Source organism: Pogona vitticeps, chromosome 12 (assembly GCF_051106095.1).
Source record: "Pogona vitticeps strain Pit_001003342236 chromosome 12, PviZW2.1, whole genome shotgun sequence".
NCBI lineage: Eukaryota > Metazoa > Chordata > Lepidosauria > Squamata > Agamidae > Pogona > Pogona vitticeps.
Window position 1 is genome coordinate 11,699,965 of NC_135794.1, and position 26,462 is coordinate 11,726,426.

At 44.1% G+C, this 26,462-nt stretch overlaps 1 protein-coding gene across 2 annotated transcripts in view; it reads right to left on the reverse strand.

The window, feature by feature from the left end:
• Nucleotides 1-2,950: 2,950 nt before the first annotated feature.
• Nucleotides 2,951-26,462, reverse strand: part of RASGRF1 (Ras protein specific guanine nucleotide releasing factor 1) — a 194,477-nt gene continuing 170,965 nt past the window's right edge. For both annotated transcript variants that reach the window (XM_072982190.2, XM_072982189.2), the window contains exons 23-27: nt 23,351-23,548; nt 15,156-15,235; nt 14,089-14,206; nt 13,195-13,263; nt 2,951-4,320 (exon numbers count right to left, since the gene is read on the reverse strand). In XM_072982190.2, coding sequence (XP_072838291.2) covers nt 4,228-4,320; nt 13,195-13,263; nt 14,089-14,206; nt 15,156-15,235; nt 23,351-23,548 — 558 coding nt within the window. In that variant the 3' untranslated portion in view covers nt 2,951-4,227. The remainder of the gene's footprint in view (nt 4,321-13,194; nt 13,264-14,088; nt 14,207-15,155; nt 15,236-23,350; nt 23,549-26,462) is intronic.

The window sequence follows — 26,462 nt, forward strand, 5'->3', positions numbered from 1 at the left end:
AGGCCGTTTTTTGCACTCTCCTCTTTCACCCTCATTACAAGGTTCTTTAATTCCTCCTCACTTTCCGCCATCAGAGTGGTATCATCTGCACATCGGAGGTTGTTGATATTTCTTCCGGCAATCTTAATTCCAGTTTGGGATTCCTCCAGTCCAGCCTTCCGCATGATGTATTCTTCATATAAGTTAAATAAGCCGGGGGACAATATACAGCCTTGTCATACTCCTTTCCCAATTTTGAACCAATCAGTTGTTCCATATCCAGTTCTAACTGTTGCTTCTCATAAGATAAATAAGGTGTTGAGGCACTCCCATTTCTTTAAGGACTTGCCATAGTTTGCTGTGGTCTACACAGTCAAAGGCTTTTGCATAGTCAATGAAGCAGAAGTAGATGTTTTTCTGGAACTCTCTGGCTTTCTCTATAATCCAGCGCATGTTTGCAATTTGGTCTCTAGTTTCTCTGCCCCTTCAGAATCCAGCTTGTACTCCTGGGAGTTCTCGGTCCACATACTGCTGAAGCCTACCTTGTACGATTTTGAGCATAACCTAGCTACCGTGGGAAATGAGTGCAATTGTACGGTAGTTGGAGCATTCTTTGGCACTGCCCTTCTTTGGGATTGGGATGTAGACTGATGTTTTCCAGTCCTCTGGCCACTGTTGCGTTTTCCAAACTTGCTGCCATATTGAGTGTAGCACCTTAACAGTGTCATCTTTTAAGATTTTAAATATTTCGACTGGAATGCCATCACCTCCACTGGCCTTATTGTTAGCCAGGCTTTCTAAGGCCCACTTGACTTCACTCTCCAGGATGTCTGGCTCAAGGTCAGCAACCACACGGGACATCCAGATCTTTCTGGTATAATTCTTCTGTGTATTCTTGCCACCTCTTCTTGATTTCTTCTGCTTCTGTAAGGTCCCTACCATTTTTGCCCTTTATCATGTCCATCTTTGCACAAAATGTTCCTTTAATATCTCCAATTTTCTTGAATAGAACTCTGGCTTTTCCTGTTCTATTATTTTCCTCTGTTTCTTTGCACTGTTCATTTAAGAAGGCCCTCTTGTCTCTCCTTCCTATTCTTTGGAAGTCAGCATTACATTTTCTGTAACTTTCCCTATCTCCCTTGCATTTTGTATCCCTTCTTTTCTCTGCTATTTCTAAGGCCTCGTTGGACAGCCACTTTGCTTTCTTGCATTTCCTTTTCTTTGGGATGGTTTTTGTTGCTGCCTCCTGTACAATGTTACGAGCCTCTATCCAAAGTTCTTCAGGCACTCTGTCCACCAAATCGAGTTCCTTAAATCTGTTCTTTACTTCCACTGTGTATTCATAAGGGATTTGGTTTAGATTATACCTGAGTGGCCCAGTGGTTTTTCCTACTCTCTTCAGTTTAAGCTTGAATTTTGCTATGAAAAGCTGATGATCAGAGCCGCAGTCAGCTCCAGGTCTTGTTTTTGCTGACTGTATAGAGCTTCTCCATCTTTGGCTGCACAGAATATAATCGATCTGATTTCAATATTGCCCTAGTGATTTCCATGTATAGAGTCGCCTCTTGTGTTGTTGAAAAAGAGTGTTTGTGATGACCAGCTTGTTCTCTTGACAAAACTCTATTAGCCTTTGCCCTGCTTCATTCTGAACTCCAAGGCCAAACTTCCCTGTTGTTCCTTTTATCTCTTGGCTCCCTACTTTAGCATTCCAGTCCCCTAGAATGAGAAGAACATCTTTCTTTGGTGTCAGTTCTAGAAGGTGTTGTGAATCTTCATAAAATTGTTCAATTTCAGTCTCCTCAGCAATGGTGGTTGGTGCATAAACTTGGATTATTGTGATGTTGAAAGGTCTGCCTTGGATTCTTATTGACATCATTCTATCATTTTTGAGATTGTATCCCATTACAGCTTTTCCCACTCTTTTGTTGACTATGAGGGCTACTCCATTCCTTCTATGGGATTCTTGCCCACAATAGTAGATATGATAATCATCTGAGCTGAATTCGCCCATTCCTGTCCATTTTAGTTCACTGATGCCCAGGATGTCGATGTTTATTCTTGCCATCTCCTGTTTGACCACATCCAGCTTCCCAAGGTTCATAGATCTTACATTCCAGGTTCCTATGCAGTATTTTTCTTTGCAGCATCGGACTTTCCTTTCACTTCCAGGCACGTCCACAGCTGAGCGTCCTTTCGGCTTTGGCACAACCACTTCATTAGCTCTGGAGCTACTTGTACTTGTCCTCCGCTCTTCCTCAGTAGCATGTTTGATGCCTTTCAACCTGAGGGTCCCATCTTCCAGCGTCATATCTTTTAGCCTTTTGTTTCTGTTCATGGAGTATTCTTGGCAAAGATACTGGAGTGGCATTGCCAGTTCCTACTCCAGGTGGATTGCGTTTAGTCAGAACTCTCCACTATGTCCTGTCCGTCTTGGGTGTCCCTGCACGGCATAGCCCATAGCTTCTCTGACTTGCTCAAGCCCCTTCACCACGACAAGGCAGCAATCCATGATTGCTTAGCATAGTGAATTGCATTTGGGGAGACGCATTAATCACAGGGGATTTGGTGAGTCAGCTCCTTTTTAAGTTCCATTGAATCAAATGGGCCTGTTTTGGTTGGAATATTAGCATAGTACTGTAAATTGTAACGGAGTAGGCCCTTTTAATCAATGGAAATGACCAAGTCCCCAGCGATTCAGTTGGTCCACTCTAGTGTGACTCGCTACACTAAACAATAGATATTCTTCTGATTGCCCAACCATGGAGTTTTATGTTAATACAACCCATTGCAGGCTACTTTGATTCATTTCTGGTAATTCACTCTTTGAAAATAATTGTCAGACTTTCTTAATAATATGGCTGTGTTGTATCTGAAAAACAGTACTTTCTTTCTCTCTCCTCTTTCCACTCCCTCCCCTTTTACATATCCAGCTTGGCTCATACTTGCATTTATGTACACATTTGCAAAGTCATTGTTCACCCTGAGATAGAATAGATTTATTAGCAAGAGGTAATCAGGAAACATATATTTTTACAAAAATGGAAATTTTCTTTTTCCAAACGAGCTGTAAGTTGACATAATTTTAGATCCTGAAATAGAATTCTCATACCAGTGGGTATTGCTTACAGCAAAAGTTTCTGGTTTCAATTACCGTGGAGCATGCCTGCCACTCAAAAATTCACCTGGGTTTATATACTGTACAATGTAAAAAATACATGATAATATTCACAGAATAAGCACTACATTACTATATTCCTGCTACCAAGTGGTTAGTCAGGATTACAGTATATGTAATAAAAACACGTGGTCATTTCCCGCCCATCCCAAGTCTACATTATGTCACTAAGTATCACTATGCCTACATACAGAGCATATTGAGAGAAGCCTCTCAGGATGGTGATGCAGCAGAAATATTCAAAGACATGGGTCCCACCCACCTCAGGGTTTTTCCAAAACATGGTGTTGCTTTAGGAATAAAATCCAAACTATGTTCCCACTTCCACATTTATAGGATGCACAGACTACAAAGCAGTTGTCCTGCACTTTCTGGCAAGAAGAATCATCCTACAAATGAGACCTGCCTGTCTTGTTTTCCACTCTGTCCTCTGTCCTTCCCCCCCCCCCCCCGATCTGCATGCCCTTCCCAAGTAAGTGCATGGGAGATAATCCTCCATGGTGGCTGTTACTTTCCTGGACTCTGGCCAAGTGTCAGTGGCACAAAGCAGCAGTGTAGGGAAACTGAAGCCTGCCAACCTTCCCTGGGTCTATGGATAGTTGGTTCAGCAAAATTAAGGACAAGGATTTCTGTCCCCTCTAATTAAATCAGCATTTTCTCTTTTGAATGTGTTAGGATCAAGAAGTTCCAATTCTCAATGTGTGCGTGCACATGTGTTCAGTTGCAAAGCCCAAGAAAACAGCAGTCCTTTGGGTGAGGAACATGGAGAAAGGCTCTCTGTGGTGATATGCCATGTGTACCAGTAGTTTTTCCCTATTGTCACCCTCTTCAATCTCCCCCCCAAAAGAACTGACAACAAAGATAACATAGCTTAATATAAACCAGGAATCAACAAAATGGTCTATGCCAGACTCCCCAGGACAAGGCTAGGATTGCTAGTGAAGTTCTAAGAACAAGAGGAAGAAGCACATACTAGGAAGTCAACCAAGGATTCCCTCAAATAAACAAACAGCTATTATGTACAGTATGATACATGGTGTACACAGCAGGTCCCAAGGGCTGCTGCTCTAGACTCAGGTAGGTAGCTTTGGCTCTATCTTGAGAGATGCTTCATAAAGACTCTCTTCATCCATCACAAATGATTGGTCTAGGAGGTACTGGGTGACCTAAGGTGGGAGGAAGCCACAAATGCAGTCGTTAGAAATAAGGTACAGACACTGTTCCCTGAGAAGCTAGGAGCAAAGCGCATGTCATGAAAACAGAGGTTACCTACCTGTAAACCATGGTTCTTCTAATGGTCCTCTGTGAATCCACACAATTGGGTTGTTCTGCGCCTGTGCAGGACATCCCGGAAGTTTCTAGAGCTTAAAGACATGTGATTAGTAGGACTTTTCCCCGTGGTATGCATGCTCTGCCCGTCAGATGTCCCCTCAGTTCCTATAAGAGTCCTCCACTGTCAAAGAACTATATTAAAAAAGACCGTGACGGACAGAGGGGAGGCAGGGCAGGATGTGTGGATTCACAGAGGACCACTAGAAGAACCATGGTTACAGGTAGGTAACCTCTCTTTCTTCTTCGTGGCCTCTGTGGATGCACACAATTGGGTGACTGACAAGCTCACTTACCGGATGGTGGGACGTCACGGTAGAACAGAGGTCAAAACAGCTTTGCCAAAAGCAGCATCATTTTCTGTCCTGACATCAAGATGGTAGTGTCTCGTGAAGGTTGACGGAGTAGACCATGTAGCTGTACCGCAGATGTGAGGAAGTTCTATTCCACGCGGGAAGGCAGTAGAAGTTAATAGCACTCTGGCAGAATGAGCCTTAAAGTGTTCAGGCAGTGTTTTGCCTGTTAGCTTGTAGGCCAATGAGATGGTTTGAACAATTCATCGAGAGATAGTTTGAGGCGAAGCTGAAGCACCCTTATGGGGCCCATAAAAACATAGCAAAAGTCTTGGTGATTTTCTGAATTTTAGTTTTATCAATGTAGAAGGCTAAGGAGCTTCTCACATCAAGCATGTGGAGCATGCACTTGAGAGGTGTAAAAGGAAACAGAAATAAAGTAGGTAGAATTAACAGTTTGATTAAGGTGGAATTCATAGACAATTTTAGGTAAAAATGATACATCAAAATAAAGGGTGACCTTATCCGGATAGTGTGTGATCCATGGTTGTCATGGCCACCATGGAGCGAGGAAGATGGCATTTCACTGGAACTGTCGAAGTTGAATGATGGTTCATTGTATGAGCGGTATCGGAGGAAATAGAGTAGGTCTCCAGTCCAATTTATCATAAAGGCATCTCCAAGTGAGTTCCTGTTGGTACCAGCCTGATAGTAATACTGTTGACATTTGGTGTTGGTCTCGGAAACAAAGCCATTGATGGACAGAACACCCCACCGGTGACAAAGAAGATCAAGTATGTCTTGTGACTGTGTCGTTTAGTGACCACTCGTGTGTCCTTGTGATAAGGTGGCTGAGCTGGTCTGCAAGAAGATTGTCATCTGTGGTGATGTGGACTGCTATTGGGAAGATGTGGTGTAGGTAGCACCATTCCCAGAGCTCGACAGCCAGGTACAGCAATGAGAGGGAATGCATGCCTCCCTGTTTGCTTATATAGTAAAGAGCTGTCGTATTTTTTGTAGCTAGTTGTACGACTCCTCTGCAATGAGTAGTAAGAAGGCGTGAAAAGCCTTGATAATCACTAAAGTTCGAGGTGGTTGATGTGTAATAGTCGTTCTTATTTTGTCCATTGGCCATGGATCCTGTGATGTTGACAGTGTGCTCCCCATCCCGACGAGCTGGCGATACCAAGGCCAGAGGTAGAGGGAGGGAGAAAGGCTCTGGCTTGGAGGGAGTCAAAGTATGCTCCAATATAGGTGGCGGTTTGGGAGGGCTCGAGATAGGATTTGGTAAGGTTTACCTTGAGTCCGAGGTCCTGAAGAGTATTGAAAGTGAATTGGGTAGCTCTGGGAGGAGGAGCTTCGTCTTGGTGAAGCTAGCAGCTCTCGGGAATAGCTCCCGGGGAAAGCTAGAACCACTTTGGTCTGGGACCCTTCCAGAAATGGGGGGGGGCAAGGAAGAGTCAGGAGAGACCCTTCTGCAGCAGCTGGTGAGCCACAGAAGTTAGAAGATTGGGCAGCAACTCGATTTGTCTTTCTTCTGGAAATTCACATCAGCACAGACGAAGATGGGCGCCATTTTTGGCAACTAGCCAAAGACAGCTCCGTTCGCCGAGAATAAGAAAACAGAAGCACGGCGAAAGTATACATCAAAGTAAGTGGAAGCCCTTGTTCTATGAAAAACCTCATTAAATGAAGAACAAGTGATTGTGTGCAAATTTATGACCAAATGAGATAAGGAGCGGCATTCCTAGCATTCCAGCTTTACCCAAGCTGAAGGTCGGGTTATTTCGAAAGAAACAGCCAGGCAGAAATAGCTCGTGTCTCCATTAAAGGAGGAAAAATAACTCTTGAAGAATCAACTGACGGGCCTTGAAAAAATAAATTCTGTTGCAAACTGTTCACTTTGGACCCCTTTGCCTCTGTGGTTATATATTTTTAGACTGTGTGGGACTCTGCTTTCCGTGAATAATATACTGCCGGGACTCTGCTGGATCTCCCTGTTCGGGGGAGGACAAGGAAGTCTTTGGAAGTAAAAGGAAGAAACGGACTGTGAGCTGTGAACTGGGGGCTATGTGGTTTGAACTGAACTGGGATCTTGACAAATGACATTCTAATAATAGAGTCTTGCCGGGTGAAGGTTAAAACAAACTTGGAGAAGAGAAAAGAAGGGAAAAAAAAAGAAGCAACCGGTCTGAAGATATTAGCGACTACAAAGACACTTGAGAGATTTATGTTTTAGATTCCATCTCCTACTTGAATGTACCTGCTATCTTATTGCTAATATGGCATAGTTGTAAGGTGAAATATTAGAAATATTGGATGTGTACTGGGGTAAAGGGGAGAGGGAATTTTAAGTGAAAATAGTGGAAAATGGAACCTCCCCCTGAGAAAAATATAGATTGGTGGCTAGACTGGAAAACTTCTTTTCAGATGTCACTGTTGCAAAAATTCATGCAGGTAAATTATTATATTGACCAGATGGAAGACGTGATTGGAGGCTCTAGGGGAGGGAAGGTAGCAGAGGTTAAATTACACCAAAAAGAGATCTCAGAACTGGCTGTATTGATGAAGATATCAGATAATATACAAGGGATGGAGGACCACCCAGTAAGAGATGTAGCGATAGCAGATAAGGAAATTGAAGTTGAAAAGCAAACTTTGAATGATATTGTTTCCCCCTTTAAAATATGGAAGAAAAAAGAGTCGCAGAAACAAAACAAGCACAGGGAGGAAAGGGGAAGGGAGAGCAGGATTTATATTATTTTGGGTCTGCTGAGTGCATTCTCAAGAAAAAAGGAGGGTGAAAGAGGGGATATATTTCACAAATGGCCTTGGTGTTCTGATGCTGTGGGAATAACATAGATTTAAGCTGTATTATACGTATAAATTGAAAGCTAAAGAGGTTAATACATAGACAAAATAGTCAAAAGAAGAAGAAGAAAAAGAAGAAGAAAGATGAACCTTTATTGGAACATGAATAGATTAGATGTTTATATACTTGATATGTAAGATTGAATGATTATGCATTTGATGTTTTCTTATTCTCAAAACCCTTTTTCCATCCCCCCCACTGCCCTTTGCCTTTTGTATTCCTTCCCCATTACCCAATAGTTTTGAAAATAAAATTAAAAAATTATTAAAAAAAAAAGAAAGAAAGTGAATTGGGTAGCTCTGACGGCGTTGTGATAGGAAGGAGTGACTATCAACAACTCGTCTGTGTATGGGAATATGATAACACCTTGAAGACAGAGGTAGGCAGCCACAGGTGCCATGCATTTGGTAAAAGTCCTTGGTACCATGGAAAGTCCAAATGGGAGAGAGCAAAATTGGTATGAGATGTTGTCAAATCGGAATCGAAAAAAATTGTGGTGACAGGTGGATGGAGATGTGAAAGTATGCATCCTGGAGGCCGATGACAACAAATCAGTCCCCCTGTGAAAGGAGAGGGATGAGTGTGTCGAGGGTCAGCATTCTGAAATGTGTTGGTCAAATGAATTTATTGAGGTGTCTAAGATTGAGAATTGGATGGAGTCCTCCATCCTTTTTCGGAACTGTAAAGCATCTTGAATAAAACACATCATGCAGGGCAGAGGAAAGGACTATGAGTATGGCTTGCTTTTGGAGAAGAAGGGAAACTTCTTCTCAGAGAACCGATGAATATGGAGTAGTCCTAATGGTGCCAGAAGGTGGAATATGTTTAAATTCAATAAAGTAACCATTTTGGACAATAGAGAGAACCCATTGGTCATTAGTGATTCAATGCCATGATCTGAGAAAAGGGTGCAGTTTGGTTTGGAGTGTCAATATAAGGGGTCTATGGATATTGCTTACCCTTGTTTTGTGGGCATCAAAAGGGCTGTCGACGTGGCTGTTGTTGTTGAGGTTGAAAAGCAGGTGTTGTAGATGTGGATGGGCTGGAGTAAGATCTGTCAGATATTTGTGGTTTGTATGCTCGGTATGATTGTTGGTATGACTGAAAAGGTTGTTGGAAGGAAGGCTGTCTGTGAAACTGAGGGTGCTGATACCAGTAAGGTTGTTGCATGGAATATGAGCATGCTGTCTTACGGATTTTATGAAGATTATCCATTACTTCATCTGTTTTAGCATTAAACAGACAAGCGCTATCAAATGGAAAGTCTTCAAATCTTGACCGAGTATCATCTGAAATGCCAGCAGATCTCATCCAAGCATGGCGTCTCAAGGCAATATAGGTTGACATGGCCTTAGATGCAGCATCTGCAGTATGGCGGGACACAATTCTTTGTTGCTTGGCTAAGGTTGAAGCCTCGGAATGGATGTTTAATGCTTCTGATTTGGAAGCATCCGGGGCTGCTTGGAGGATAGGTAGGATCTTATTCCATAGCTGCCTATGGTAAGCACCCATTGCAGCCTGGTAATTGGCGATTCTCACAATTAATGATGTAAGGGAATATAGGCGTCTACTTAGGATGTCAAGTTTCCTCCCTTCCAGATGATTTATTACGTGTTCTTGATTGATTAGACTCCGCTATGATTGAATTTGGTGTGGGATGTTTAGAAAGAAAGGCTGTGTATGGACCACGGGTTTTATAATGATTCTCTACGTGTCTTGAAATTTGCAGTGATGAAGGGGGTTTGCCCCATGATTCCTTCACTAAATCAAGCATGGCAGGAATAAAAGTTAAGCTAAGAGGCGGTGTTTTATCGTGATTGAGATTGTCAAAGACTGTCTTTTTTCTGAGGTGGTGGTTCTTTGATATAGAATTGAAGAGATTTTGCCATTTGCATCACTACTTGAGAGTAAGGTGAAATCTTCTGAAGGGGAGGGGCGATGGTTCTCACCCACATCTGAAGAGGGGGTAGGCAAATTAGAGGGTGATTCTTGAGAGATATCGGAGGTTGAATCTTGGATAGAAAGAGAGGATTCAGGAGATAGTGATCGGTGTGATGGTTTAGTTGCCAATGTTGACATTAATGAAGATATAGGCAGTTGCTGTATCAGAGGTATGTGTCACGTTCCCGGGGGTTACAATAGCCGAAGTCCGATAAACCAGTCCAGGGTCAGAGATAGCAAGAATGCACCGCCAAAGTCCAGAAACCAACTTGCAGAATGAAGTCCAATGTCAAAGTCCAGGGTCCGATACACAGTGTAGTTCAGGGTCAGAGTCCAGAGTTCAGAGTCCAATACCAGCGTGGTCCAGGGCCAAAGTCCAGAGTCCAATACCAGCGCAGTCCAGGGTCAAAGTCCAGAGTTCAGAGACAAGAACACGACGCAAGAAGCATGGATGCAAGCCAAAGTTTTGACTCTTTGCTTCCACGAAGTTTCTGGCTTCACTGGAAGCTGTTTTATAATGAAACAGCTCCTTGAGCTGCTGGAAAGCTTTCTATCCTGCTAATACTCAGGACTAGATGAACGTAGGTCTCTATGGAAAGCCTTTGAGCGATCCTCTGCTCTTCTTGTCCTGAGTCTTTCCCGAAGCCTGCCCCAAAGCCTGTCTGCTGTGGAGGGAGAATCTGGAGGTGGTTCAGGTGTTTCTGATCTCTCCACATTCTCTTCAGCCACAGTTAACCCTTCTGGGTCCAGGTCTTCAGGAGCACTCATGACAGTATGTCCGGTATGGAACGTTGGTCGATGTCAGGAGGAGGGGGAGGAAGTCCTGTATAAGAAGTGGTGACACGGAGAGATGTGTGATGTCAAGATTGTCTGGAAGAGTGCTTGGTCCATTTAGATTGAGAGTATCTAGTGAGGGAAGAGAGGGCTTAATAGCCAGCTTTGTGGGGATCGATGCATGGTGAGTCACTGTATGATATACTGCAGACGAACAGTGTCAATGCCGTGGTGGTGAAGGTGACAGAGAAGGCGAATATCGAGGTGGATAGGCATATCTCACTCTCTTCGGTTCATCATAGTAGACCTGTTCGGTGAGGTCTTCAGGATAATAGGGGTCATGGTACTGATCCCCATGTTCAAATCTGGCTGGGTATCGAGATGGTTCAGGATAATAATATAACTCCCTATGTGGAGGGTCATAGTAATCTCTTCTCCCTGTGTTTTCAGAGAGACTGATGAGATGACTCCGAGCAAGAAACCTGAATAGGTATTGCCTGCCCTGGTGACCTAGGCTTGAATGGGCTGAGGCTGGGCTGTCAGCCGGAGACAGGCCAGTGCTCAGTGAAAGGCTAGCAATAGAAACTGCAGCCCGAGCCAGTGGTAAATTTGAGTCATCTCTATCCGAAATGGAGCCTTGGGATCGGTGATGGAAGTACCGATTGAGGTGGATCTATTTGAGTTGATTTCATAGATTTTTTGGTCTTCTTAAGTTTAACCTTATCTTTCTTTTTCTTAGAGGAGTCATCTGTATGGTTGAGAGTCTTCGACATGGATGTCGAGCTCGGTTTTGAAGTTGACTTTGAATGGTTCTTTTGTCGAGGTGAAGGGGTCGTTGGGCTCGATATTGGGTGAGGAGTTTCTTGGTGCTCGGGACATGGAGTTGGAGACATCGCCGTGTCCACAGGGGTCGGATTAAGAGATTTCTCCCAAAGGTGCAAACAAAATCTTTGTAATCTTAATTTCAGGGTGGGTTTTGTGAGGTTCTTACACTCGGGACAAGAGTGTGTTTGATGTTGTTCCCCGAGGCAGAAAGGGCAATGGTTGTGACCGTTAGTAAGCAGGATCTTAATTGTGCAGAGCATGCATTGCTTGAAGGGCCCTGGAGGGGCCATAAAAGGCTGGGGAAAAGGGGGAAGGAGAAGTGGTGTGGGAGGGAGAGAGAAAAACACAGGGAGAAACGAAGGGAATACATTCAAAAGGGATTCAGATAACTCACAGGCCAAACGTCCAACAAAAGAGATGATTGTAATAAAAAATAAATGAAGGATCTCAGTAATAGAATGATCTAGTGATCATGCAATCACTCTAGCGTTCCGAAATAGGTCCGACCTAAACAATGGCTAAAAGGAACTGAGGGGACTTCTGGCGGGCGGAGCATGTGCTCCACAGGGGAACATCCTACTAATCACATGTCTTTAAGCTCTAGAAACTTCTGAGAGATCCTGTGGAGGCGCAGAACAACCCAATTGTGTGCATTCACAGAGGCCACAAAGAAGAACACCATTTGATTGCCTGTGTTTTATACTACCTTTGCTTGATGAAGAATTCTGGATAATTCAAAAGTCTATTTTGCAACTTCTTAGTGATCCAATAAAGGTATTGCCCAACTGAGACATGGTCCTTTTATGTATAGTTGCTGTTGATGGTGGCCTGGCCATCTGGAATAAGTTCTGCTGCTAGAAGAAGGTACTTTTTCATGAGACTAAATCTCATGAAGATTCTATTTTCTCCAACCCACTACCCATTTAGCTGCAAGTGATTTTTTTTAACTCAGCATGGTACCAAAACATCTTCTTCTATTTTGTTGATGTAAAGGTTGAGGCCTTGCTTCACCTGCTTCTGCTCTAAATCTCTACAAGAGTCTTTGTGGCCTCACCCAAGCCAACAGGCAGATCTGTACAGTGGGGCCAGTAACTTTTCTTTCTGCAGGAGGGAGAGACTATAAATTGATACCTTGGCCACTTCTGTGTCATGTGGAATCTAAACTCTGTTTTGAATTGTTGGCAACCTGGTTTCAGGAACTGTGGGCATTACTCCTGGCCCAAGTTTTGAACTATTTCCCTTCAACCCAAGTTTCATACCTTCCTTGCTAGATGCAAACCCAAAAGGATATATTTTAAAATAACATTCTTAACACATTGAACAGTTGTAGATTTCACAGGTGAGCACTGTGAATCAGCACGGATAAAAGGAACAACTAATCACACAACCAGGGAACTGAAAAAAGATTAATGTTTCTTAATTGTTCTGAAAATGTAGACTACAAGTTCTCTTTATGGGGCTAGGCTTTCAGAAACTGGTTCCTTGATATACAGTTGTCTCTGTGATGTTCGGAGAAGTGGCATATTGTATCTCTCCCAACTTGAAGAAGGGGGTTAATTCCAGGATGAGTCATAGGAGCACAGAGTGCCTCTTTTGAGAACAGACATAGCTAGGGAGAAAATTTGCTGCCTGGCAGGATGTGCAGGATGTTAGTTCTAATTTGTGTTCTCTTACTAGATTGGTAAACAAACCAACTGTTACAAAAAGACAGCACATCTTGTTTAAAGAGGCCAAATGCAGCTTTCATGGACTTGGATCTTCTTACAGCTCAAGGAACAACCCACAGGCTCATTCTTCCGATGTGCAGAAGATCACCATCCCCAACCCTTTGAACATCCCCTGCTAGAGTTTGCTGCAGGGCTTTGGATGCTTCTCTCTCAGTCAACATGTTTCTGTCATTTTTTTAAAAACAACCCAGAATCTTTACAAAGAGGTGCCACCAGCGTGGATGTCCCCTCACTTCAGTGTGGTGGATGCAGACGCTGAGGAGGCACGCAGAACTTTACCTTTGCCTGGTGCTCAATTTTGTACGCTGTTTGCTGAAACTGCCTGATCTCTCGAATGATGTGGGAAATCTGTGCCGAGAGAAAACAGATCAATACTTATGTCAGGATGTTGGTGAAAGCACCCACTGCTGATGGCAGGAAGATTGACCTAAAGCAGAAACAAAAGCTACATATAGGGAGAAATACAGCGGGGTCTCTACTTAAGAACTTAATCCATATTGGAAGGTGGTTCTCAAGTTGAAAAGTTCTTATGTTGAATCTGCATTTCCCATAGGAATGCATTGAAAACCATTTAATCCATATCTGCTCTTTTCCGTCCATAGAAACTACAGTGGAACCTCTACTTAAGAACTTAATCCGTTTTGGAATGGTGTTCTTAAGTTGAAACGTTCTTAAGTTGAAGCAAAATTTCCCATAGGAATGGACTGAAAACCAATTAATCCATTCTGGCTGTTTTTTTGTTATGTAGAGGTGCGTTTGTACATTGAAGCATTAGTTCCCATAGGAACTAATGCAAAGCTGGTTAATATGTACTCTACCACTAGGGGGAGAATTTTTTTTAACCTAAGATGACCTAAGGTTAAAAAAAGAGCAGGAAAGGTTTTTTTTTCCTGTTCTTATCTTGGATTTCTGTTCTCAAGTAGAAGCAAAATTTAGCAAATGGAGCTGTTCTTAAGTTGGATTGTTCTTAAGTAGAGACCCCACTGTAGCTAGAAAAGAGACGAAACTCTGCTCCCTCCAGAAATGAGAAGAAAACATTTATCCCAAGAAACTGCCTGATGAATACCAAGGACTCGTGCATGTTACGTTCTTCTGTTTGATTGCCTCTTCTTGGTATCTTTTGAACCCTTCTTACAAGCTGTCCTCTGTCCTTGCCAAAACAAGAAAGCTCACCATCCTCATTTTGGAGAAATTCACAAGTCCATCTTCCGTGTAATTCGGGGTGCCCTCTTCAATGAATGCCAAGTCTGTCAGATACATCCCCAGGTAAGGGACACAGGGTGGATCACAACTGGGAGAAGAAGAAAAAGAAGAACCGGAAGCAGCAGCTCCGTTTATTGGACATGTTAAGCAATAGAGAAAATGGAGCAAAATAATTTCCCTTGGATGCACAGACACATCTGTCACTTAATGATAACCTACAGATGTGAACAAGGCACCACAAATCAAACCTCACAGGTAAAGCCTTCTGATCACCTCTGGTGTCCTTCACATATTTAAACCAGCTGGTGATACCTGTGTGACCTCCACAGGTAGTGCAGACCATTAACCTTTAGAAAAAGAAGATCTTCTGGGATCTGTGACTACCACATGTTCTGAAACAGGGAACAGGCTGCACACCCTTCTTCCCCTTAGCAATTTCATAAGTAGTTTAGTTGGTTGTGTCCTAGAGAAAGGTTCAAAGTGCTTGAGTCTTGGAGGCATTGTTGTCTCGGCTCTGCAAGATGCTAACCATCTCTTCCCTTTATGCAGCTTCTTGCTGTGCCCGTCCCAGCTGCAGAGCAGGTGGCCAGAGCTGAGTGTGGAGGGCCTTGCAGACAGCTTTGTCCAGACGTCTGCCTTATTGAGACCTGTTGTTTCTACCCTTGCAGGCCCCTAAAAGAAATAGCTGCTTGGTGGCTCTGGCTTTTCAGAGGTTTTGGGCATACAAGGAGTTGAAAAGCTGGCACAGGAAGCTCTTTGTTCTGAACTTCACTGACAGATACTGCAGTTTTCAAGAACTATAATCTTCCACATACCCCCATGCTTGCTCTGTTTCTCATAGCCTCCCTTGGCTATCTCAGTTATAACCCCACAGGGAAGGCAGGGGGATGGGCTGCTGGGTTCCTGGACCCAGCCACAGATGCCACCGCGGCCGGGGCTGTGTGCCTGCCGCCAGCATCGCCCAGGGCCTTGCCTCTTGCAACTATGGGGTGAATCAGTGCAAGTGCTGAGGAGAGGGCGGCCCTCTAGCAACGTACTTTTTCAGGGCTTCTCTCAGGTTCTTAAAACGCCCCTCTGAAGACACCAGCCTTTGCAGCTTGTCAATCAGCGCTTTTGTCTGGAAAGAAAAAAAGATAATTTTACTTTCAGAATTATTATTTATTTTATTTATTTGATTTCTATCCCGCCCATCTGGTATATTCTACCACTCTGGGCAGCTAACAACAAACATATATACAATTAAAATAATATAAATCCATTGGCATCATCGATAACAAAACATTCCAAAAATAATAAACAATAGCAAAAAGAAAGGAAGTTAAATGCTGACAGGAGGGAAGGCCTGGATGTAAAGCCATGTTTTAAATTGAATTTTAAATGTACCCAGTGTAGGGGCCGCGCGAATCTCAGGAGGGAGATTGTTCCAAAGGCAAGGAGCCACCGTCTTTTCCCTTCGGGCCTCCCTCGGCGTCAGGCTCCTCACCCAGAAGGTAGGAAGTAGATACTGCTATGGGACAGAAGAATTACTTACCTGTAACCATGGTTCTTTGAGTGGTCCTCTGTGAATCCACATGAATGGGTTAATCTGCGCCTGCGCAAGGCTTCTCGGAACTTTCTAGAGCTTTGAAACATGTGATTAGTGGGGTGTTCCTCCGTGGAGCATATGCTCCACCCACCTCGAGGTCCCTCAGTTCCTAAAAAGTCCGCCACTATCAGAAAAAGGGAAGATAACAGCGTGACACACAGAGGGGAAGACAGGCGGGACATGTGGATTCACAGAGGACCACTTGAAGAACCATGGTTACAGGCAAGTAACCCCTCTACTTCATGGTCTCTGTGAATGCACACAAATGGCTGACTAGCAAGCACACTTACCGGTCAGTGGGATGTCACATTAGAAGTGAAGTAAGAAGAACTCCGCTGAAGCCAATTTCATTCTTGGCTCTGACATCCAGTCAATAATGTGTGATAAATGTCGAGGGTGTGGACCAAGTGGCAACTCAACGAATATTGGAGATGCCAATACCGCGAAGAAGAGCAGGAGAGGTAGAGGTGGCCCTGGTGGAATGGGCTTTAAGGATACCTGGTGGGGGCTTACCTGCCAGGTAGTATGCCTGGACTATCCACCTAGATATGGTCTGCGATGAGGCTGGAGAGCCCTTGCATGGACCATGATGACAAATGAAGAGACATGGAGATTTTCAGAAATCCCTTGTCCTGGAGACATAGAAGGCTAGGGAACATCTAACATCAAGTGTGTGTAGCATGCACTCTAGGTCCGATAATGGAGAAGGAAACAGAGATGGATGAACGAGAGGTTGATTGAGGTGGAAACCTGAAACAACTTTAGGCAGGAACGAAACATCAGGATAGAGGGTGACCATATCAAGATGAAATTGAAGGTAAGGGGCATCAGCTCTGAGAGCTGCTAGCTCGCTGAACAGACATGATGGCAACTAAAATAGAGTCTTGAGGGAGATAAGCTTGAGGTTAGTTGTGGCAAACAGTTCAAAAGGAGGGCAAGTGAAAGCATGAAGGACAGTCTGGAGTGACCATTATGGAAGTGGTGGTCTCTGAGAGGGACAAATGTTATGGAGGCCCCTGAGAAATCTCTTCAAAGTTGGGTGAGATAAAAGATGGGAAGATTCTGAACCAGGTGGTTGGTGAGTCACAGTGGCAGAAATATATACCTTGAGGGTGGAGTGAGAGAGTCCAAGATTAAAAAGGTAATAGAAGGAAGGTGAGAAGAGTATCCAGAGAAACTGGTATTGCAGAAAGTCCCTTGGAAGCAGCAAAGGTCGAAAAGGTCATCCACTTATAGAACTACAACAGCATAGTGGAGGGCTTCCTGGCTTTGTCTAAAACTACAGCTATGGAGGGTGAACTCTCCACACCGTGAGATGGAGAGATTCCAGGTTGCAGTGGTAGACCGTGCTGCCGTCCTGTGTCAGCAAGTGGGAGAAGAGGGGAAGTCAAAGGAAGTTGGATAACATGGCCTTCAGTGGGGGGGAACCAAAATTGGCAAAGCCACCACAGGGCTATGAGAATGGCGTTGGACTGGAATTGTTGAAATTGAGTTACTGTTCTCTGGATGAGGGGAATGTGGGGGGGGGGGAGAGGTATAGAAGGCCTGTTCCCCACCCTACTATGAATGTATCCCCTAGAGAGTTCACACTGTCTCCTGCTCTGGAGCAGTAATTGTTGCATTTAGCATTTTGTTCTGTGGCAAAAACATCTAAAGTGGGGGTTTGCCAATGGTGGCAAAGTTAGGAGAATACAGCATCGTCTAGGGCCCACTCGTGGGTACGAGTGGTAAAACGACTCAGTTGGTCTTCTACGACGTTGTCTTGGGTTGCAACACGGACTGCGATGGGAAAAACGTGATGGGTATAGCACCACTCCCAAAGCTGAACTGCAAGATAGAGAAGAGAGAGAGAATAAGTGCCTCCTTGTTTGTCGACATAATAGAGGGCAATCATATTGTCCATGGCAAACTGAACAGCTTGACCTGTTATGAGAGATTGGAAAGCACAGAAAGCCTTGATGATGGCAAGTAGTTCTAAATGGTTTATGTGTAATCTCTGTTCTTTCCTTGACCACAGAGCATGGATCTTGTGACCGTGGAAATGGGTGCCTCAACCTGTGGGGCTGGCATTGGTAGTAACCTGGATGGTGAGCTGAAGAGGGGAGAAGGGGCAGCTGACAGTGAGATGTGGAATGAAGGTCTACCAGGTAAATTGGTTTTCCAGTTCTAGAGTAACCAAGAGTAGCCTTGAAGGGTGGTCGATAATTGGGTTGAACAGAGAGCGGTACCAGGCATGGAGAGATCTCATCTTGAGCCAAGTGTGTATAACTACTGCCATCGTCAAGGCTATGAAGCTGAGAAGGTGCTGAGTCTGATGAGGCAAGACCAAAGTGAAAGGCCGAAATGACAGTATAGCGGTTTTCAGATTGATTATTCTCTTGTGGGGGAGGAAAGCTCTGGCTGCAGTCGAGCCGAGACAGGCTCCAATATAGTCTATGGTTTGAGAGAGTTCGAGATGGGATTTGTTGAAATTGACCTTTAGCCCTAGATCCTCCAGAGTGTGAAGAGTAAAAAGTGTGTCTTCTTGAACTTTGTGGTAAGAATCTGCAACGATTAGCCAATCGTCAATATAAGGGAATACAGCTATGCCATGTAGACAAAAGGTGTGCGGCTACTGGAGCGAGGCATTTTGTGAAGGTCCTCGGAGCGGTGGAAAGGCTTAAAGGAAGAGAGCAGAATTGGTAGGCGGAGTTCCTGAAAAGGAAGCGGAGATACCTCTGATGGCGAGGGTGAATGGAGATGTGGAAATATGTGTCCTGAAGGTCTATCATGACGAACCAGTCATTGGGGGAGAGGAGGGGAATGACAGTGTTGAGAGTGATCATTCGGAAACACTTGGGCCGAATGTATGTGTTGAGACATGTCAGATCCAGGATAGGGTGGAGGCCTCCTTCTCGTTTGGGGACAGTGAAGTACCGGAAATAGAAGCTGGTGTGGAGGTTTTGTACAAGAACTCTTTGGATGGCCTGTTTCTGGACGAGAAGTGATACCTCTTCTTGGAAAGCAGGTGAGTTGACTCAGAGTCTGTGACCAGAAAGTGGAAGGTGCAGACAAGGACGGCCCAGGGAAATGCCTGCCATTAGTAGGAGGTTTGTACTGGCAGTAAGGCTGGTGGTGATATGGCTGTTGAAAGTTGGACAGGCGGTGCCATTGGGTGCGCTGGTATCTGTATGGTTGTTGTGTGGAATAAGATTTAGCCATTTTCCTGATCTTATGGAGGTTGTCCATGCCTTCATCACTTTTATCGTAGAAAAGACCGACTCCATCGAAGGGGAGGTCTTCTATACGAGATCTGGTATCATCAGTAATGCTTGCTGAACAAAGACAGGCATGTCGCTGAAGCACAACAACTGTTGCCACAGACTTTGAAGCAGCATCCGTGGTGTCGTGTACCACTATGCACTGTTGCTTTGCAAGGGTGGAGGCCTAAAGATGGACATTGAACGCTCCGACCCTGGTGTCTTCTGCAGAAGCTTGTAAAATGAGTAGCCCCTTGTTCCAGATTTGCCTATGGTACACACCCATGGCAGATTGGTAGTTGGCTATGGTGAAGAAGGCTAAAGAATAAAGACAGCGTCTAAGGCTGTCTAGCTTTCTATCTTCTCTTTTAGTACAGGCTACAGATGACTGATTTCGAGCCCGAGATTGGTTTGACTCAATAATAATCGAATTGGATGGTGGGTACTTCACGAGAAAGGAGGTATCAGAACCATGAGTCTTGTAAAGGTTCTCTACTTGTCTCGAGATTTGAAGGGAGGATGGTGGCTTATCCCAAGATTCCATTATAAAATGAAAAGCGGGGATGAAACTGAGATTATGAGGTGGAGGTTCGTCCTGGTTGATACTATCGAAGACAAAGTCTTGCTTCAGTGGCAGTGGCTGCTCAACCTCAAGGGACCTAGCCATTTGGAAAACCAACTGTGAATATGAGGTGAAGTCTTCAGATGGTGAAGGTGGGTGATTGTCTGCTACATCAGAATCAGGGTTGGGTAGATTAGATGGAGATTCCTGGGAAGCCTCAGATGGTGGCTCAAGAATATTGGAAAATGCAGTACCAGAGGATCCTCTTGTAAAGGAACCTGGTACAGAAGGTGACTGATGTCAAGCTTTTGATGTAGAGGCTCATGCTGTGGTCGCAGAGTGGGTAGAAAATCCATGGCCAGTGTTCGCTGGAGCCAGCAGGGGCCCTTTATAGGTGGTAGTAACTTGGAGATATGAAGATCTCACTTCAGAAAGTGTGGTACTTGATTGAGAGACTGAGGTGGAGGTAGGTATACATGTAGCATAACCTCTTTGGTTCCTCATAATACTAAGTCTTGAAATGTGAATTGATGTCATCCCCACTGTGTTGACGTACTCTCCATAGTAAGACTTGCAATAGTCTGGAGGTGTTGAGAGGGTTTATGTATATAATAAGTCTCTCGGTGTGGAGGCTCTCAGTATGATGGTGAGAGATGATGACACTTTCCCAAACGTTTGCGAGGAGGTGACTGTAGCAAGGAGGAGTCAGAACTGGAAAGCTGGATGACTGTTGTCCGCCTTGTAGATGCAGGGCTTGAATGGGTTGAGACCAGACTGGAAACAACATCAGCCACTGAAGGCCAGGACTAGGCAAGAGGTTCGGTAAGGAGGTAGAAGGCTGGCCAGGAGGTAGTGGGAGAGGATTATCCCCTTCTGACAAAGAGTCAGGTATCTCCTTAGAAGATTCCTTCAAGATCGGAGATGGAACATTCAGCTGATGGGAAGAAGGCTCTAGTGGTTGAGTGGACTTGGATGGCCGCTTAGTCTTCTTTTGCTTAACATGATCCTTCTTCCATTTAGGAGAGGATTGTCGAGCCCATGTTGAAGATGGTTTTGAGACCAATGTCAATTTCGACTTCGAGGAAGATTTACAAGTCGACGTCTGTTTTGGTGATGGTGTGGTTGGGGTTGACGCCAGGTCCGCCTGTTCTTGTCTTGGAACAGGAGTCAAGATAGGTTCCATATTAGAGGTAGGTGGTTTTAGAGACTTTTCCCAAAGGAAAGAGTGAAGAACCTGGAGGCAAAGTTTAAGGGCTGGTTTAGTAAGCCTCTTGCACTCCTGGCAGGAGTGGATGTTGTTCCCCCAAACAAAAAAGGCAGTGATTGTGGTCATCTGATAGAGAGATCTTATTAGCACATGACATTCATCCTTTAAACTGACCCAGAGGGGCCATAAAAAGGGCGGGAATCAGGGCGAAGGGGGGAACGAAAGCACTGAAGAAGACAAAAAAGAGGACAGATAAAAAACTCACAGGGAAAAGTCAAATAAGTAATGGAAGTGCCTAAAAGGGCACAATGCTAAAGATTAGAGATTGTGATCCGAAAAAGTTGTTCTAGTCATCGAGAAGGTCTGACCTATGGGGCGGCGAACAGGAACTGAGGGACCTCGAGGCGGGTGGATTATGCTCTCCATGGGGGAATGTCCCACTAATCACATATTTTAAAGCTCTAGAAAGTTCCGAGAAGCCCTGCGCAGGCGCAAATTAACCCATTTGTGTGCATATACAGAGACCATGAAGAAACAGGAATTCAGGGCGAGGGTGCTTACATAAATGGAAATCAAGTGAGAACAAAACACACTCCTTCTGAATGTCAACATACTACTGAAAACTGGGGTGGGGGAAGGGGGACAAATTGTAACCAGCCATAGATGCTTTAATAGCATTTAAAAAGCAAACTTCACTAGCAACTAAGTTTTTGCAGTATAAAGGGGGCTTTCACTTTCATAACAAGATACAAATATGCCCTTTGTTTGCAAATAGAATAACATCCGAACAGACTTCTAACAGGATGATTTTACTTTCAAATGTCATGTTGTACAATAAAAAAAAACTGAATCCTTTGAGTTGTACGATCAAGCAGTGTTGTAGCCCTCTAGCCTAACAGTGCCATGTGAACTAGCACATCTGACCACCATCACAGAAGTGGTTTTTTCCCCCCAAACTCCAACTCCGACAAGCTTGTTATGAGAGATCACAGAGGTTCCGGCTTTAATTCAAGCATCCTGAGGCTGGACCTGGAGTCCAGTGTGGTTGATCTTGTTGCCCTTCCAGGTTAACAGACTGCCTCTGAATGTGACAGGCAGCTCTACTGAGTAAAGTAAGTATCAGTTTTACACCAAAGAAGGAAGTTGTGGTGGAAAAAATGCTTTGAAAAAATGCACAGTGAGAATTCAGTAACAATCTGATGGCCGTTGGTTTGGATTCGTGGCCCTCAAAGCTACAAAAGCAAACCCCCCAGCATTATTTGGCATTTATCTTCCATTCTTCAAAGGTGGCTGCATTCCCCTTCTGTTTAGCTTCACTTCATGTATTTCATATATCTTTCAGCAGACCTCAGTTTTACTAATATATCTGCATGCATTCGTTTACATGTCTTAATTTCATTTCAGTCTGTTCACCCAGGTTGCTCCCACCTTTCAGAACAGTTAAAGCATTGCTATAGGTTTTCCAGAATCTTATGGAATTAAAATTAAAAACATTGGTTCCATGTAGCACAATATGGCATTATTATATGCAGCAGAGACGTATGATCTTCATTTACAAATTAGTCTCATTCAGCAGATATCTCCTGCAAGTTTGTTTACTACTTTTCATTGCAGTTTCAGTTCCTTGTACAATATTGCACTTTTGGAAGTGCAATTAAAGAGGAAATTGTTGATAATAATTCCTTTTCTATGAATAGAATGTGTTCCTAGGAATACAGAAGTAATTATTGGGAAAAGTTGCTGCTGTTCTAAAGAGATAGAAATTCTCATGTTAAAGAAAAATATTTCAGTTTAAAGCAAAAAGTTATGGTTGAAGCTTTAAGAAAATTCCGATGACAGATCAATGCTTCTCCTCACTCAGTACTTTTATCACATAGATGGATCTATGTTTTGCCTCAGCTTCCAACCAGAGTAGAATACAAGAGGTGAGTTTCATTCTTTGATTCTCTAAAGAGAAAAAAAAACTCTGCTTACGTAGGACTAAGCACATTAAACAAAACATCATTCTGCCACATTTAGATTAACTGGACTCAATAAAGTTCATATAGTGATACACAGGAAAGACAGGTGCAACTGAAGAAGTGGGTAAAGACCATAAAACTCTACGGAAAATAAAATGTGTTAGTCTTTATATGCTACAAGACCTTCTGAATATTGCAATAAAACAGAAGGAGGGATGTGCATAACACTCCCTGATTCTTCTTGGAGCTACCATAAACTGGTTGTTGTGGGTTTTTCGGGCTCTTTGGCCGTGTTCTGAAGGTTGTTCTTCCTAACATTTGTCCTCTGAAGATGCCGGCCACAGAAACTGGTGAAACGTTAGGAAGAACAACCTTCAGAACACAGCCAAAGAGCCTGAAAAAACCACACCAACCATTAGATCCCGGCCGTGAAAGCCTTCGTGAATACATACTACCATAAACTCCTCACATTATTTTTAAAAATGTAGTTCCACTGTAAGTATGCAACACAACAAACCTCAAGTGAGTTTAAGTTGCCTATTGGGGAAAACGAGGTAAGGGCTAAATGCGAAGCACAGGAAACCTTTGTGCTTTTCCTCAGCACCAAACTCTGCCATGATGAAACAGAGCTACAAAAGCATAGAAACCAAGCTTTGGGCTTGTTCCTTGAAGACTCACCTGTTTGGACACCTTCATCCAAGTTTTCTTCAGGCGGAAGATGGCACTGCGGTTGAAGGCTGAGGTGATCTCCAGAACTGCATTGTAGTTGTGCAGACACCGGCAGATGTCAGCCACGGCGACCCATTTCTCAATGGTACTCACTCTTGTGGTGATGTCCTCATTACGGAGGATTTCAGAAGCAATCAAATTGCTGATCTGCAGGAAGAACGTGGAGGAGGGGATTATGCCTCAGCACTATTGGAATTGCCTGTGCATTGTTCCGACGATCGTGCAGCCCTTGGGCAAAGGATAGCGAAACATACAACGGCTCTGAGGCACCTGCAGCAGCTGGGCAGTGCGTGGCCAGGAGCACATCCAGCACTGGCGAGCATGACATGTTCCGTATGCATGCAGTGGAAAAAGGGGAGGTGAAGAAATGTTTTGTCATCTTCTGCCAAACTTGAAATTATCCAATAGAGCTGAATGAAAGTCTGGGCAGATAGAAAGAACTACATGGAGCAAAACTGTAGAATTTAATCTCGTGGCAATGGCTGCCAGGTTGGACCTTCTAAGAGTGTATGAAAAGTCCTTGGAGGAACTTAAAATACCAGGAAGTATTACTCAAGGTGGCTATATAATCATCTCCAGTACCAGAGACAGAATGCCTCTCCATACTGGTTTTTAAGTAACATGATCATGAGGGTGCTACACATTCGGTTCTGCTTATGGGATCCTCACAGATAAAAACGAGAATGGAATACTGAAATAACAGGCCTTTGACCTGGATCGAGCACTCTTTTATGTCACATTTCCTTCACCCACCTCCCAGCATTTCATGCAGGGACCCCCAAAAAAGTATGAGGTGATGGTGGATCAAGCTGCTCCTTAAGACAAGATGGGAGTGAGAGAGCTGCGCCTCCCCTCAAGTGATCATGCAAAACTGGGCCCACGACTACTGTGTAGCCGAGCTCCCTCTAAAAGTACAGATCAAAGTTAAAAGGATCATGCACAGAAAGAGTTCGAGTCTGCTGCTGCACCTGAGCCTTTCCAGGGTTTACCAAGGCTGCAAACAATGAAGCCTATGCGCACTAATGTGGGAATAAGGAACAACTGCCAACGTCCTATTACATTCTTAATAACATTAAGTCCGACAGCACAAATCTCAGCAGTGACCTCTTGCTAGTTAAGAAGTTACTGCTTGCATTTCCTATTTCAGACCAGTCATGTGATTTGGCACATGATTAAAAAAAATTACAAATGCTAACTTCTGAACTAGTGGCAATTCCCCATTGAAATTAATATTATTAGGCTTAGGTAGTTCACCTCTGGCCACTGAATGGAGGGATCTCCTCAAGGGAATACCTAGGTAGACAATGTAGAGTACTTGTGGTGAAGCCTGACTCAATGGCAAGGGACAAGCTCTTTTCAAAAACTGCATTCTCAGGCAGGATGTTATACCCTGATGACGTAACTGCTGAAGGCCATCAACCTCAGTGGCCTCAGAAAACCAAGCCTGAGGTGCTTCCTCCCAAAGGTTAGTTTCACTGAGCTAATGGGGGGCTCATTTCTTTGAGGTGGCAGAACAAGGTGAGGAGGGGAAAGTTTACAGCAGCCGTTTGGGCTCTGAGTGCTGTTGCACCACTGAAAAATAAAAGGCTTACTGTAACATAGGATATTGGGATACCTCATTCCTTCAGCATCCACAAATATGTTCTTTAGTCTTCTTTTTGTTTGTTTGCACTCACTTCCCCCAGATGAAAGGCAACCCAAAGGAGCCTCAGCTCCTGTTGGGGGGTGGGTGGGAACTGGATGTCTTTCACTTAACCCCCCCCCACCAGAACTGATGACATCATCAGCCTGATGAGACATATGTCCCATTACTGGATTTCAGACACTGTCTTGAAATATTCCAACGGTTTAGCCATGGTTGCAGCAAAAAAAAGGGTATTGTGGAACTTAAAGCCATTGTTGCTATATGCTGTCAAGTTGCTTTCAACTTTTGGCAGCCCTAATAGGCTGTTTGAGGTGTGCAAAATGGTCAGGGAGCAGTTTACCGTTGCTATCCACTAGTGAGTTTCCATGGCTGATCAGGCTTTGAACCTACAACTCCTAAATCCTAATCTAAAACTTTGCCCACTGCACCACAATGGCTGTCACCGTAAGATTTAGTGCTACTTGCCAAAACCTTTGCGGATTATAGCACAATTTTTCATATGAAGAGAGCATGGCCTCAGTGCATTTTGTGTGTGTGTGTGTGTGTGTGTCTGTCTGTCTGTCTGTCTGTTTTGTTTGTACATGTAAACCAAATTAAGGGCCCGTCTAGTCCAACAGACCTATTGACACAATTGCAGCCAGTTGGCTATGCAAAATCACTGGCAAGGCAGGAGTCAACTCCCCTCTCCATTTTGTGTTTCCAGCACCTGATGTACAGAGGCATACTGCCTTTGACAGTGGAAGTGATGCATGGCTATCCTGGCAAGTAGTCATTGATGGCTTGACTTCCATGGATTCAAAGGTAAAGGTAAAGGTTTCCCTTGACATTTAGTCCAGTCATGTCCGACTCTAGGGCGCAGTGCTCATCCCCGTCTCCAAGCTGTAGAGCCAGCATTTGTCCAAATACAGTTTCCGTGGTCAAGTGGCCAGCGCGACTAGACATGCAACGCCATTACCTTCCCACCGTGGTGGGACCTATTTATCTACTCGCCTTTTTACATGTTTTTGAATGGCTAGGTTGGCAGGAGCTGGGACAAGCGACGGGAGCTCATTCTGTGGCATGGATTCAATCTTACAACTGCTCGTCTTCTGACCCTGCAGCACAGAGGCTTCTGCAGTTTAACCCGCAGCGCCACCACATCCCATCTTAAATTTGTCCAAGCTGGTAGCCATCAGTACATCTTATGGTAATGAATTCTACGATTTAAGTATGTCAAAGATAAAGATGCATTTCTTTTTCTTTGTCCGGAATCTCCCTCCATTCAGCTTCAGTGGAGAGTGCCTGGTTCTCACATGAAAAAGAGAAAAGAATGTCTCCATATATACTTTCTTCTTGCATCCTTTTGTGGATGTTGTTCCTTACTCTTCTTGTATATAATTTCATCCTAGGGCAGTTGTTCCAGAACCTGCATTATTT